Source organism: Durio zibethinus, chromosome 11 (genome assembly GCF_047325235.1).
Source record: "Durio zibethinus cultivar Kanyao isolate XHJ-2024 chromosome 11, ASM4732523v1, whole genome shotgun sequence".
Taxonomy (NCBI): domain Eukaryota; kingdom Viridiplantae; phylum Streptophyta; class Magnoliopsida; order Malvales; family Malvaceae; genus Durio; species Durio zibethinus.
The window spans coordinates 26,668,437-26,683,759 of record NC_143172.1 but is presented as its reverse complement, the minus strand read 5'-3'; the positions used below and the strand labels follow the sequence as shown (position 1 = coordinate 26,683,759).

Sequence of the window (15,323 nt, the reverse complement as noted above, 5' to 3'; positions counted from 1 at the left end):
CAAGATAAGGAGAAAAATCTCACTATACTCATTAATCTTGGTCTATGAATTTGAAACAGCCATCCTCCTAAATTGTAGGACTCCTTTAAGTAGAAAGTCGTTTTGAACCGTGCAAGTTAATTTGGCCAAGCGGTTGTTACCTTTTTTTAAAGTTTTTAGATCAAAGATTGGAATCATCACATCCCCTTCTACCCTCCCCCCATATGCACCAAAGATAATGTCGTTTTCGTTTCAAACAGCTGTTCCTGACAACTAATGAATGGTGGTTAAGGCGGCTGTCAAATGGTAAGAATCAGCATGCACTTGTCCGGAACTGATGTTTTGCTGCTACTAGGAGCCATGGTGATCAGTTTTTGTCAAGAATAGACAGTCATTGATAATTGTGAAATCATGATGGTCTTTCTTTTCTCCTATAAGAAAGAATGTTCTTTTGAAGGGAAAAAGCTTGGCAGTAGTAAATGATGCTGTCACCTTTTTGGCCTTGATCTATTCAGAAGAGTAAAAGGAGGGGGAAGAAAGAACATGATGATCAATAAATGAAATGGTCTAATTATTGAATCATTTTAAAAAATTATGTACAAATAAATGGGCTTCTTGCCCCCATCAAAGGATCAATAAGAGACTACATTTACAGAGATGTACAGAAATGTTAACGGGCATTTTTGGGAAGAGAAGAGAACCTATGGGGCATTTTAGCTGCTGATGTCGAAGTACTTTGGATTTGATGGAAAATCATACTCCACATGTAACTGCAATGTAAGTGTTATCTGGATTAGGCACAGTGAGAGTAGAATTTAGGCTACAGATCTCATCATCCATCAGTAAAATTCATGTTCAGCAACAAATATAGAAGCATTAGGATTACTCAAACTCTCATGTAGCAGCAGAAACAGATGTTTTCACAAAAAATTATACCTTAAATTTCAAGAAATAATTGAAGGTTTTTTATTGAGCGTGGGAAGCAAGTACAACATGCTTCCTTCGGAGTCCTTCTGCTTTTATCATTGTTAGGATAAGATTGTGGCATCACCAAACCTCAACCATCAGTCATTTAGTTTCTTTCTGTGTAACAAGTTGATCCTATGTGCTTAAATGTTTAGCTGGATTGCTATTAGCAAAATCAGTATAAGCCAACTCTAAGCTATTTCCACAGAATGTAAAAACTGAAAAGGAAAATGTCAAAACCTTCTAAACCTTCTAAATTTGTGTGATATCGAAAAAGGTACTGTTACACATGCTGAGAAATATGAAGTGAAAAAAATAAATTCCAGAAAATAAAAAGAAGCACTTATAAATACTAGGACTGTATACCCACGCACTCAATATACCTGACCCTCATCAGCATCAGAATGACGTTGCGGGAAAACCACCCTCATATCACTATACAAGTAGAAGCATCTCTCCCCTTCAATGTTCATGTTTTTTGCTGGTGCAGACAGAGGATCAGATTTGCACCTTCGGACAGTCTTAGAACATTTCTTGGGGGAAGGGCATAAAAAACGAAGATGAAGAGCATAGCGCAGAACACCAGCACCCATAGTACTCTCATTGACCCTTGATGAGCTATGTACAAGTTTGGTTAAATTTACACTGCTAGCATTTAACAGGCTGTTGTCTCCATCAGTTTGTATACATTCACTAATGTTCAAACTACTGGAATCATTGTCTAATACCCCAACACATCCAGCAGTTTCACTTCCTATATCTTTCATATTCTGGTCAGAATATCGCGTAGTATGTAATATTCTGCTAATTGGAGAAGAATTATTAATATTCTGGACGGTAGGTGCTTTGATATCATTTTTTGTCTCAGAGCTTTTATACCTTTCTTTTCCTGGTATATTGGTTGCAGCAGCAGGTGCCAAAGTAATCTTTTGGCGCATAAATGTCTGTTGTAACATGTAACAAGTGCCAGAAAGAGAGAATGGTCATTGTACAATATCAGTTCATAATAGTAAAAGCTTTAATAATTCCGGACACTGACAGTTACAAGGTTATGTATTTCTAATCCAAACTTACCTTTGTACCAGCAGGCATATCAGTCAGATCATAGTTACAAAGGAAGGTGTGAATGGGTGTCTTTTCTGGATTGCTTAAAACCTGTGAATATCAATACAGTCTGCAGTTACTCATGACTGTCAGGCCACACAACCCACTGTTATAATATTGTAAATATGAGCATATATAATAAACTTAATCAACACCTAGAAACTTAAAGCATCAAACTGTGTGATCAAATCATTGATGCATCATCAAACGGCCATTAACTGATAGCACTTTGCAATAGAATGATAGATGTGGTGAATGATTGATCAGGAAGGTTTTGCTGCTAAGCTAACATTACCAACTGTATCCGCCCCTTCATGGGTACTCGAAGGCGGCTCTTTTCAGCTTGCGAATCATCAATGCTCAGGCTCCTTTTCACTTTTAGGCCTCTAGACTTGTTTGTTGAGGCTTGCCTAGCAAGATCTATTGACGAATAATAGAGCAAGTAGTTATTTCCATCAACACTAGTTACTGCAAATGGAAGTTTCTGTGATTGTGGAGAGAAATTCCCCCCAGTGATACTGAGAACAGCAAGGAAACCATCAATTCTCTGCATACAAGTAACAATAAAAATGAAGTTAAAAAACATTGCAGGTCTAGGAGAAGTCTTTGGATCAAACATGAATAGAACCATACATTACAAAAAAGTTGCTAACCTGACCGACTTTTCCAGATAACAGCCGCCCTGATAGCAGTGACTCCTCAAATGAACCAACCAAGGACCTTCTGACAGACAGTCCACTAAGACTTCTAAACAATTTGCCACTTTTAGGAGCAAGATGCAAATCCTGACCCGATTTTTGAGCAATTCTAGAGGTATGCTCAGGAGAATATGGATCGAACTTATTCTGCAAATCATCAAAAAGATGAAATGATTTATTTGACAACCTAAAATTTTTATCTGTCTGGACTGATACCATTCCATTAAGAGACTGCTCCAAATCCTTGAAGGTCATATAATCATCATCTAACTTTTCTGCCATATCCCTGCATCCTTCAGCATGTTTTAGTCTTTCAAGAGATTTTGGACCAAGAGGAGACAAGGACAAGGGGGGTGAGGCTGCCTTCTTAACAGGTATAGCTATAGCCAGTGTCTGGTTCCTTCTTTTATTTGTTTCTCCAGAATAATTGAGCCCTTGGGAAGTAGGTACCGAATGACTGTCAGATTGCAGCCCCTTATTCTTTATTAGAGGACCATCAGAGAGGAACATTGAGTTTGCTCCAGAATTATCATCTGGTGAATTCTTCCATTCTGGAAAACAAGATGTAGAACAGATTGCAGGGTCTAAAGAATTAGAGTTGCTAATATGAGCCTTTTTATGCTCTTGTGTCACATAAACTCCAATGCCAAAACCACTTTGGCTGATACCACTACCAATATCCAGAGCATCACCATTAAATTGATCAGGGCAGAGCATTCCACTCAAAGGAGACAATAAGCGCTTCCTTGCTAGTGAGCCATTAGACTCAGCTGCATTACTGGTGATGCTAACAACAGAGGATGAAGTTTGGACTCCATTGAACACATCAACTGGAGAATTCAATGCCCTTGTTCCAAAACTGAGAATTCTAGGAACAGGTACGGGATACTCCCCATTGGTTTTTCTTTGCAAATCCCCAAAAGAAGAGCGTGGCAAATCCACCTGAACTTGATTTCCTAGATTTCCTCTGTGCATCCTTATTAAATCACAGCCACTCACACCAACAATTCTGTGTGGTGTCTGCACAAATGTACACAGCGATGCAGCCACTTCCTCAGCAATACCAGTGGAGGAAACTTGAGGCAAGCCCATTTTAAATGTCCTCCTTCAAAATTTAAAAGAGAGCCCCTTTTATTTACTTTATTATCGACTCTTGTGCACTGTATTCGTTATGTGGATTAATGCTTAACTTAATAAAGCAACAATGGAATTCAAGTTGCTCGGTGTTATCAAACCAATAACTTTTCACATATGAAAAGTGTTAGCAACTGCAATTCTAAGTACATGGCATAAGTATCATCAACTATCAACTAAATCCACCCCCATTTCAGCAGCAGTTATTTCACCAAATTCAGCAGCCAAAATCCATATCTGAACAAAGTAGAACATCATATCTACTTCCATCCTGGCAGCCTGGCAAGGAAAGAGAAATTGGTAGCTCATGTTTTGCTAGACTCTAATAAACCATCCTACAATAAAGAGCCAACAATTAGCCAATGATGGAAGAAAATGTAAGAACAGAGACATTAAGTTATACATACTGGAAAACGTCAGTATTTCTGCTTTATTATCTTCCCCGAACACACAAAAATTGTCACCTAAGACCTCCTATCTTGATCTCAAGCATTTTTACAGACAAGAAGCTAAGAACAAATTGGAAATGCTCAGATTGAAGTTTTTTACGATTAGGAACATTAGAAAAGTAGATCCCCCTCCTCCCCTCCCCTCCCCGAAAATGTATTTTTTAATTGACAAGAAGAGCAACTTGATCAATTATAATTGTGAAACTAACAAATCCAGTTAGAACTGAAAAGCCTCAACCATTCCTTACACAACTCTAACATAACAAATAATTCAACAACAAGGCAATCACCAGCAACCATGTTCAAAGAAATACTAATTAACAGGAAAAAAAGCTAAACCCCAAATCAGTTCCTCTACCCTATAAACAATCAGAAAGAGCATTCCTTGAAAGCGTGGATTCCTCTCGTGAGTATCTCTATGAAACCACAACAAAACCCAATCATATTATTGGCTTGGATTACGTTGGTTATGAAGAGATTTTGTGGAAGTCAGAAACTTTCAGTTCTTTCTTCCTCTCCATCTTCTAGACCAATCAAACAAATGACCATTAAGATCACTACACAGCTTCAAAAATCCAATTTTGAAGAAGACATGATTTCGACTAGCATAAATGCCAAACCTTGAAAATTCCCATCTAAAACAAATGAAAAATACATAACCAAAAGATAATCAAAATAACGCACCAGTAAACTTCCTGATCATCAAACACCAAAATGGAGCAAAACCCAACTCAAAACTCAAACCAGCCAATCTAAAACACACAGAAACAGCAAAAGAATCAAAAACCCAAATCTCCTTTTTATCTTTATTACAATAAACTTTTCTTCTTCTTCCTTCTCTTTCTACTCTCTTCAGCTCTCTTTGCGGTTCTTCGCATTTCCATCTAAAGACTCTCTCTCACCTGTCTTTCTATACCTGTCAATTACCTATCAGGTTCTATATGATCTATCTCTATCTTAATCTTTTCTCTTTTTCCTGTATACTGTGTTGGTGAATTGTTATGAGCCTCCCAAAATTGACGAAAGAGAGAGAAAACAGAATAGAAATGTGTGTCATCTATTGGTTTTGTTGTTTTCTTTAAAACCAAATCATGCCAAACCTCACATGGTCGATGGTCCTCTCCCTTGGTTCAAATTGCAAGCTAGCGGCTCTCGTTTTTCTTCCCTTACGTTACATTACATTACATGTCGTTGTCTACTTTGTTTTCTTCGTGTTAGGAGTGTTGGTTTTAATGTCACTACATGTCGACACGTTAGCTTTGGACGGCCCCGTTTGGCCATAGCCACCCTATCTAGGCCTCTACATTTCTTTCCTAAAAAAAATCGAGTGAAAATTATTTATCAACTCAATCAATTAGTTAACCCTCTAGTTTCACCTCCATGGTAATGCCAAAACGAGTTGCCTTAATCACTCTCTTATCTATCAAGATTTGATACGTATATCCGTTGATAAGAAAATTACGTTTTAAAACCATTTCATGAAAATATTAAGGTTGACGGAGAACAAACTATAATTTGCTTCTAACAGAAGTCGTTTTTAATTACTTTAAATTAAAGGCAGCTGACAACGACAAAGTCATAGGAAAAATCATATAAAAATTGTCCACAGATATTTTGATTAGTGGGGATAAAAGTCATATAAGCTTTACTTATTTTTGGGTTCTTCCGTTTCCTTACTGTTACTGGGTATAGGGTTTGATCGAGAACGAGAGAACTGAGAAGATGATAGACTTCACTCGTGTGCAGAAGGAGCTACAAGAGTGTAGCAGAGAAAAAGACTCTTCGGGCATTAGGGTCTCTCCAAAATCAGACAATCTTGCTCGCTTGACTGGCATCATCCCTGGTCCCCTTGGTACTCCCTATGAAGGAGGCTCCTTTGAGATCGATATCACATTGCCTGGTAATCCCCCATTCAATCTCTTCTTTTTCTTTACATTTACTTTCATGGGTTTGTTTTGGTTTTCCGGTTAGATAACTTATTTCTGGTTTAAAGGTGAAAACTTTTTTTTTTCTTTGAGTTGAGAATTGGCTGAGGAAAAAGGGTGTTTCTAATGGGTAGGTTTTTCTTGTTCAACTTTTCAGGAAAAAAAAAAAAGAAAAGATGAAATTTTTATACAGGTTTTGATTTCAAGTGAGTTTATATTATAAAGTTGGGACATTGAGCTTGTCTATAAAGTGATAAAGGACTTTTTTTTAATGGAATTACTATCGATTGGCTGGTAGTTTAAGTATAATTAACCTTGTTTGAAATGGAATGGATCATTGATTACTGATATTTGTTAGTTATTGGTTTCTATTTTGCAGATGGGTATCCGTTTGAGCCTCCCAAAATGAAGTTTGTGACCAAAGTTTGGTAGGAAAAATTTGCATCATCTGCATATTTATTTTTCATTTGTTAATAGTACAGGCTATTTGAATTGGTTTTCTGTTAATGTAGTACAATGTGGGTGTAAATGATGGGCTAATAAAGGCTGTACTTAAAAATTGCCTAAGGAGAGTGCAAAAGACTTGGTTAATTGCTCTTACTTGCATATGTTGTGGTCCTAATCCTAGTTTGTAGGGTTTTTTTTTTCTGTTAGTCTTGTTGTGTATTATTCCTCTTATGATTTGGCTGGATGAAATAATCAGTAATCTTGCACATTTTTTTTATCTTTTTGTGCTGATGAAATAATTTGATTAAACCTGATTTGGGTATCTAATCCTGACTGTACACAACTGTTTGCTTTGCTCTTTCTCTCACTGGCTGCATAGCTGAAACTGAGTGAGCTCTTTATCAAAATCATGGTTTTGTGTTGTAGTAATAGGTTAGGTTTGCATTAAAGATATTTCTTTTCTCTTTTTTTCCTCATTTCTGGAGCAAATACTCTAAATAACATGTATAAACAATTTCCTCTCTTTTACCGCCTGATGGATATGCAGCACCATGTATAAGCATTCTTGTTTTTTGAGGATGTTGAAAGGAGAAAAGAAAAAGAGAAATGTATAATGTTGCTAATTGCAAGCTGTTGCAACTAGCTTGAGTTAGTACAAATCACTTTGTATTCCCCTTGAATACTTTTTGCATGTGAATTTCAGATGCAAAACTTTGTTGAATGTGATACCATAAGCAAGATGCATTTGCATTTAGGAGTCAATTATTGGTAAGTTATGTCTATTGTGCTTGATGCATAGACATGACATGACAAATGATCACTTAAGTTATGACGATGATTAATATTTGAAACTTCCTTCTGTTCTGTTACCCACCAAAGGCACCCAAACATTAGCAGTCAAAGTGGTGCGATATGCCTGGATATATTGAAGGACCAGTGGAGCCCTGCACTCACTCTTAAGACGGCTCTTCTTTCTGTCCAAGCTTTGCTCTCTGCTCCTGAACCTGATGATCCTCAAGATGCTGTAGTAGCACAACAGGTTTGGTTTGCCCAATGTGTTTTCTCATGAGTCTTAGCCAAAAACTTCTTTGTTTCTTTTTATTGGCCTTATTTGAATATGCAATAGTTTGTAGGTTATTAAACCTATGTATGCTGTCAGTCCAGCTATAATGCCTCTTTTTTAATAATTTCCATTAAAGTTTTTATGACTCGAGCTTGCCATTGACCCTTTTTTCCCCCTTTCTAATGCAGTATCTTAGAGAGTATCAGACATTTGTTGGTACAGCTCGTTACTGGACAGAAAGTTTTGCCAAGGCCTCTTCTTTAAGGGTTGATGGAAAGGTTTGTGTTCTTTATGTATCTAGTTAATCATAAAAGTAAGTAAATGCTTTCTTGAGAAGTATGTTCTGAGTAAATTCCTAAGAGGTGGCATCCTTTTTAACAATAGACATTTGCCTTGTAGCAGACACATTCTTTGAATTATTTTTGGTAATGCGCCAATGTCGACAATCCTATTTTTACTGAGCTAAATTTACAGGTGCAACGACTTGTGGAAATGGGCTTTGCTGATGGTTTGGTGAGAAGTACTCTAGAAGCTGTTGGCGGTGATGAAAACCTAGCTCTTGAAAAGCTTTTATCCAGCTGATCTGTGCCAGAGCTGCCAATTTGTTCTACTTAAGTTAATTTCACCTACCTGGTGAATCTGAACACTATACTTTAGTATACAATGACACAAAGGATTATATCTGAATATTAGCTGTTTTATGGACTGTGCTTATGAACAACTTTTTACTGGATGATATGTTGTTACTTGCATTTTGTTGATCAGCAGCTTCCTTCTGCTGCGGTGCTGCCAATACCGGCTTTCTTGAAGATTATTTGTATGCTAAGTCCTCTTTCTGATCAATTAACTACTGAACTATGGAAAAAATGACGCTGATTGAAGTTCAATCAGAAGAGTGAGTTGGGAGGTTCTGTGGGATTAATTATTTTTCTCTTAGTCTCTACATCCTTCTTTAATCTATATATGATAGAAATTGAGCTGGGAAGTTATGTAGGATTATCAGAGTGGCAGAGATAGGAGGATGCATGAGAGAGAGTGCGGAATGGCTGCTAAATGCTTGCTGTCGCCGAACCGCCATTTGCCATCGATATTTTTGTCGAAAACCAAAGAAATTTTGTGAGGGAGTGTGAGAACATGAGTCCAAATATCGATAAGTGGCAACGGAAACCATAGTAAATAAAAATATTTCCGAGGGATTCAAGACTATTTTTACCTTTTCTTTTGTAGCGTTGATCTATTATCTATCTGAAGGATGTAGAATTGAGGTTGACGGGTATGGCGCCATGTGCAAAATGCAAGGAAAATGTGCATGTTGTCTAACATATGCTCTGCTATACCATTCAGGTTCCAACAGCTAAAATTGCACGCGTTAGCTCACCCGTAGCTTCAAAATGTTATCGCCAAATTTGTCTGTGATCAACAACCCTGAAGGAATGTTGCCTGTAGCAGTCATATTTACTGCATGATAAGCTGTTGAATGAGGTGTACCAGAAACCTGTGAATGAACTGTTAGTGATATTTGACAATAAAAAAGATATAGCGGCTTTTTTTCCTCTTAGAAGCCTTAGGAGATAATCAGAAATATTTTTGTTATTTGTGCAAACTTGATATGTCAAGTTAGTGTGTCTTCGTCTCTCTTTGTACTTCTTTTTCGACTTCATTCTTTTTAATTTGCGCATCTAAACGCAAATATAAAGAACACACTTTGCTTTTATCTCTAATCGCCTTTTATCTTCCCTTCTGTCTTTCAAAAATGACTTGAAGTCGAAGCACGGCACAAACATGAACCTTGCTTGTCATCAGAAAAGCAACATCAGTGGCACCAAGGCTCAGAGAGACGGGGTAGAAAACACCCTAACAGGAGAGAGAGAGAGAGAGAGAGACATGGAAAATGGCCCCCACAAAGCTGCGTATCTGTAAGTCACTGCCCCCCTGACAAGGATGAGTGATACAAAATAATGTAGCCCCATCAATAATTCTTGGACACCCCATAAGCTCAGAAATCAATATATGAACATCAAAAGCAGATGGGTGGTGTAATATTGACCGTAAATTAGGATATGAATCTCATTACTCTGAAAGAGATTTTCAAGTCCATAATTCACGAATGTTCATCAATAATCGGATGCTACTAAACCATTGCAAAGGCTTATGCTCTTCACTATTTCATAGACTTCGGAAATGGAAAATTTGAACATTTTGGGTTCATGATAACAGCCAATGGTGGCTTCTCCAACTCTTGGGTTCATTTAGATGCTTGTGACTTTGTCTTTTATCATCCTCTAGACCTGATGACAGGAGTCAAAGACAACAAAATGGGCATGATTAGCCACATGATACATCAAAACTTGCCCCCCTTTTTTTCTTTCTTGTTCTTCCTTTTCTTTGTTTCCAACCACGTCGCATGTGCAGAGCTCAATAAAGAGGCCCAGCTAGGATTTCTACGTCTTTATCACGATCACTTCAGTCTTCACCAACCAAAGAAAGAATGGTCAAAAGCCATAACTCCTCTTGCTCGCTCAAGCCATTTGAAATGGACCACTTGTATAAGAAAGGATTAACATGTAGAAATGAAGGCAATCAAAGTCACTGTGCCTTGATTTTGGTCTTCAGAATACTTTTCAGTTCACACCAACCATTTTTTGACATGTCCCAAATTTGAGACTCATTCTCATTGTCTAACGTATGCATACTCTAATGCATTGACTAATGCATTGCCCAGTACAAAATTCTGTTGTGGTCGTACAACAAATGTTGAATTCAATTAAAAATAAAAAACATTTTTAGTGCCTACGAGGACCGGCAGAAATGCTAAAAGGATGAATGTTGAGTTTATTAGTATTTATATTCGAATTTTTATGATTTTTTTTGTTGATAAACTATATGTAAGTTTAAAAAATTCGTAAGTAAAAATTTAATAAATCTGTAAATTTTAATTAAATTGATAATTTATTTTAATCTTGAAAATAGAGTCACGTCTCCACTTCTATAATTGTTTTGATACAAAAAAAAAAAAAAGCTTTTTTAGTAGTATTTAAATTTAGAGGATCATTGAATTTACAATTATAAAGAGAAATGCAATATTCTTTTTATAATTAAAATCATCATAAATTAAATTTTATTATATAATTTTATCAATAAATCATACAATTACAATTTGAAAGATCAGTTCGTTTAATATGAAAATAGCTTTATTTTATTTATATTTGATTTGATTTGAAAAAGATTTTCAGGTTTGACGATTCAGATTCAATTCAATATTGTCAAACTAACGTGCTTTTGAGTTTTGACGCATTGACCAATGTTTGTTAGATTAGCTTTCCAGAAAAAATCAAGCCTTTGATTATTAATCATCCATGGCATTGTCAATGCCAATTCTCTCTTACCCTTTGTAGTTCATATAATTAAATATTAAATTTTAACCATTAAAATTAAAATTTCAACACACAATTATTTACCACAATCACTCTCATTTTCTTTTGATTACTTGTTATTTTTTAATTAATCAATTATTCTGCAAATGAAACTTGAATTATTTTTTTATTATTATCAAGATTGAAAAAAATTAAACTTTCATTATTAAAATTAAAAATTTTACACTTGATCAACCATACTGTTGACCACAATTACCCTCAATTTCCACATGATCACGGCATTATTATTTTAGTTAATTATCCTGCAAATGGACCTTGGATTCTTCTTTAACAAATGTTGTCCGAAAATGTGATTCTATTATTAGCCTTGGATTTTGTATAAACCACACATATGCCACCAGGATATGGTTTTGTTCAAACCACAATGTTAAATTCTTGACCCCTTCTTCATTAAATTCTGCTCAGAATTATATATATTCCAAAGTACATTGCTTTTATGTCATAATCTTCATTAATTTTAGAAATTCAAGTCTATATCTTATTCTTATAATAAGAAGGGAAGTTTAGAACCTTAAGGTTTTTCACAAAAAAAGATAAGTTTTTTTATGATTTGTGATTGCTTTATTTTGTAATGATCAAAATATAAAATGGGGAAAGCCTAAGTTTGAGTTTGCTTTATACGAACTCAAGTTTGGAAGCAAGGGAACATAGTCTCCCATCCCACCTAACTCATTAAAATTTTATATTTCATAATTTACTATTAATTTAAGTAAATTTATTTACGTCGATTGGTAAATCATAAGAAAAAATTTTTGTTATCTTTCTGTAAATTCAAACTCAAACAATTAAAAGGAAAACACATGTTTTTTACCACTTGAGTAACGTTTGGTTGATTTTATATTTGTAATTTGAGACAGAAGTTGCTAATTTTTCTAGCCATGAAGGAAGCAGAGTAAAGCAATGAATTTGCATTTTCTAGAAGAAGGTTGCAGTAATTTGAAGGTACATTTTGTTCTTATCTTTTTTGCTTCTTTGTCTTTCAAAGCATTCATGGGAGACAAATTTCCTGCCAAGAATCTGAATGATAGGCTGAGTTTTTACTGTCTCTGATTTTTTTGGGGTCAGCTATCATTTCATTTTGGAAGCAGCCAGGCAGAGAGTTCTTCGTTCCATCCTGTTAAAATTATTGCCAGGGTCGAGTATTTTAGACGCCCGTTATTCTTCATTATTTACTGCATTCAACACCATTATTTATTGCAGGAAGCAAGCTGCTGGGACCATGATCAGAACAAGAATAGTCCAAATTACTCTCAGCAACAGCTCTTGTTTCCCGAACCTGAATTGGTTAATGTTACGAATGCTGGTCTTGAAAGAAGAAACTACGAAATCTGAATAAGCACTCCATATTTATTGAGGAAAAATTTTAGATGATTTTTTCACGCAATCAATAAAATTTTTTGAAGCACATATTCTATTGCATGATTAGATATAATAATTTAAAATATAATATGATAATATAATACGAATATAATTTAAAAGAATATAAAATAATTTAATTTAAAATTTTAATGATAATTATATTCATGTTTAATAAATTTAAAAATATATTTTTTTATATTTTATATTAATAAAAATTATAATATATAATTTTTATATAAAAATTTATATAAATATATAAATTTTAATATTTTATATGATATAAATGCATAAATTATCAAATCAATATGTAACAACTTATACATCTCGATTTTCAAACCAAAAACATAATAATTTTCCCAATTACAGGAGGAAAATCCTCGAATCCAAGTTAGCCAAAGGCTACCAAAAGAATGTTTGGGACTATAAACTCTTGTAATTAGGTATAGCTAAAGGCTATTGCAACCAAAGCATAGAGTTGGGAATTGGGAAGAGAAAATGCATTATTTTGAAGAACCAATGAGAATTATAGAATAATAAAAACATAAAAAAATTTATAGGTGAACAAGTATAACTGTGAATTTGTCACATAATAAAAACAAATGATGCTGAAGCTGCCATCCTATGGCTGACAGTGTGATTTTCACAACAAATGCAAATTAGAGCATTTTTAAAGAGGCTCAGTGAGGTAGGTGTAGCCACACCCACAGCCATTCCATTTTTCGACACTCCAATATAATATTGTACGTCATTTTCACTTTGAATTGGGAAAATCAATCACCAATTCTGAAGAAAAAGAAATCAAATTTGTCAAAATGCTCAAAATTTTAATTGTTAAGACGGTATAAAATATATTAGAATTAAAGGCAGACTCAAATTTTAAATTGTAATTTTTAAATATTGATTATGTGCTAATTATTGAATTAAATATTCAATACAAATTTGAGCTTTTATAGCTTATATATTTAAGGTTGTAAACAAATTACACATGAATGAATAAATTTTTATTCGTGATTTATTCATTTATTTTTAGAAATATTTGTATTTAGTTTATGTTCGTTAAAAAATTTATTTTATTCGTTATTATAATATATAAATCCATAAAATTATCACTAGATCTTACTTTAAATAGTTGCCATTAAATTTTTTTGTCTAAATACGATTGGTTACCTAACCGAATTTATTTTATTCTAAAGAGATATATTAACATTGACTTATGTATCTTTAAATAGTATATTTTAATTCATAAAATCATATTTAAGTCTTGAAATACAATTACGTGTAAAAAAAATTATAATTCTCTTACAACACCCATCGAATGAGATACTAATTTGATTTCATGTTATTCAAACCTTAAAATATTTTTAAATTTTTTCGAAGTCAATTTAATTATTAAAAATTAATTTTAAAATTATTCTAATTGTTTTGTAGTTATTTAAGACAATTTCCTTATCTTAAGAGTATTTATAGATACTCGTATCCTACTCTGAAGAGGTTTTATTGTTGAATTCATTAACATATTTTTTAAGAAATCATTTTTTTGAAATTGAACAATAAAATTCTCTAATCGTTTGATAGTATTTTATATCAATGCATATTTTCTAATCATTTGGTGAGATTTTTGTTGAAAATATTTTCATAAAAATTTTAAAAATAAAGATCATTAAATTTTTTCATAGTTTGGTAAGATCTAACAAAATTTTGAATCATTCAATCATTTTGTAGGATTAAAAATTTATTTTTTCAAAAATTTATTAAATGCTCAAATCGTTTGATAAAACTTAATTAAGATTTGAATCCTCAAATCATTTGATAATATTAAAGATAATTTATTTTCATTATAAATTTCTCCAATCTTTTAGTAGAACTTAATTTAAATTTTTTAAATTTATGAAAATCCTTAAATAATTTGATAGAAATCATGAATTTATTATAAAAATTTATTTTAAATATGCATAAATGAAGAAATAAAAACAATTAAGTAACATAAATAAATATACAAATAAAAAAAATATAAATTACCAAATAATTTAGACTACAATTGATTCTAAAGCACGTTAGTCTTTGTAATTGCACTTGTCCATTTCAATTTGTTGGTTGTTGAACCAGTTAACGATTTAAATTTCTTATTGGATTGGATCCTCAAACTGTGTTAGTCTCATTTTACTTTTCTTGCTTTTTCACCCATTTTGTCTTATTTATTGTTTCTTTACAAAATAGCCTATAGCTTTGCTAATGCCCATCGCCTGTAGTGATTGCCTTTATTTATGGTTTAAACAAAACTTAAATTGAAGCCTAAAACATATATACTTAAAACTTTAAAAAATTTTATTGCCAAAACTTTTTATTGAATGTCTATTTTATATTTTTTCCTAACTCATTTCTTTAACATGTAACTCTAAAAAGAAAATCTTAATTATTTAAACTCAAAACACCAAAAAAAAATTATAAAAAAACTTTTAATTTTTTTTCTTCTTTTACTATTTCTCTTTTGATTTTTTTATTGATTTTTTATTGTTTCTCATAAATCTTAATAGGGCCTTTTTATAGACTTTTAATCCCAATTACAATATGAAAATGAGTTTTTTTGGTTTGAATCTCATAATCAACTTCAATATTAGATTTTTAATCTAAACCACTTCTCAAATTAATTTTTTTTTACATTGTTTTTTCAATTAGAGGACTTTTAGTTTAACAACCTTATTAGAATTAAACACTCTTCAAATTTTAACAAAACAAATATTTTTCCTTTTTAAATATAATAATAA

The 15,323-nt window shown here is 33.2% G+C and overlaps 2 protein-coding genes across 5 annotated transcripts; one reads left to right on the top strand and one right to left on the bottom strand.

Annotated features, from left to right (window-relative positions):
- Positions 1 to 523: 523 nt before the first annotated feature.
- Positions 524 to 5,259, bottom strand: LOC111289522 (uncharacterized). 4 transcript variants are annotated; one of them, XM_089768545.1, is made up of 7 exons: positions 5,015 to 5,259; positions 2,703 to 4,216; positions 2,345 to 2,596; positions 2,020 to 2,100; positions 1,825 to 1,889; positions 1,329 to 1,746; positions 524 to 767 (listed from the first exon to the last, which is right to left on the bottom strand). In XM_089768545.1, the coding sequence occupies exons 2-7, from the start codon at positions 3,837 to 3,839 to the stop codon at positions 693 to 695; spliced, it is 2,028 nt and encodes a 675-aa protein (XP_089624671.1). In that variant the 5' UTR covers positions 3,840 to 4,216; positions 5,015 to 5,259; the 3' UTR covers positions 524 to 692. The 4 variants fall into 4 exon arrangements, with proteins under 4 accessions (XP_089624671.1, XP_022736374.2, XP_089624669.1 ...); XM_022880639.2 differs by having other exon boundaries at positions 524 to 749; XM_089768543.1 differs by having other exon boundaries at positions 1,329 to 1,889.
- A 566-nt stretch (positions 5,260 to 5,825) lies between these two features.
- Positions 5,826 to 8,574, top strand: LOC111289525 (ubiquitin-conjugating enzyme E2 27-like). Its single transcript, XM_022880640.2, has 5 exons — positions 5,826 to 6,230; positions 6,635 to 6,683; positions 7,582 to 7,741; positions 7,954 to 8,043; positions 8,240 to 8,574. The coding sequence occupies exons 1-5, from the start codon at positions 6,053 to 6,055 to the stop codon at positions 8,345 to 8,347; spliced, it is 585 nt and encodes a 194-aa protein (XP_022736375.1). The 5' UTR covers positions 5,826 to 6,052; the 3' UTR covers positions 8,348 to 8,574.
- Positions 8,575 to 15,323: the final 6,749 nt, after the last annotated feature.

Excerpts from the sequence above, each read along its gene's own strand:
- LOC111289522 (XM_089768543.1), bottom strand. The coding sequence starts at position 3,839 with ATGGGCTTGCCTCAAGTTTCCTCCACTGGTATTGCTGAGGAAGTGGCT. Across the intron at positions 2,597-2,702 it reads TATCTGGAAAAGTCGGTCAG|AGAATTGATGGTTTCCTTGC; the intron begins GTTAGCAACTTT and ends ACTTGTATGCAG. Across the intron at positions 768-1,328 it reads CTGATGCTGATGAGGGTCAG|ATAACACTTACATTGCAGTT; the intron begins GTATATTGAGTG and ends TGCCTAATCCAG.
- LOC111289525 (XM_022880640.2), top strand. The coding sequence starts at position 6,053 with ATGATAGACTTCACTCGTGTGCAGAAGGAGCTACAAGAGTGTAGCAGA. Across the intron at positions 6,231-6,634 it reads GATCGATATCACATTGCCTG|ATGGGTATCCGTTTGAGCCT; the intron begins GTAATCCCCCAT and ends TCTATTTTGCAG. Across the intron at positions 6,684-7,581 it reads AAGTTTGTGACCAAAGTTTG|GCACCCAAACATTAGCAGTC; the intron begins GTAGGAAAAATT and ends TACCCACCAAAG.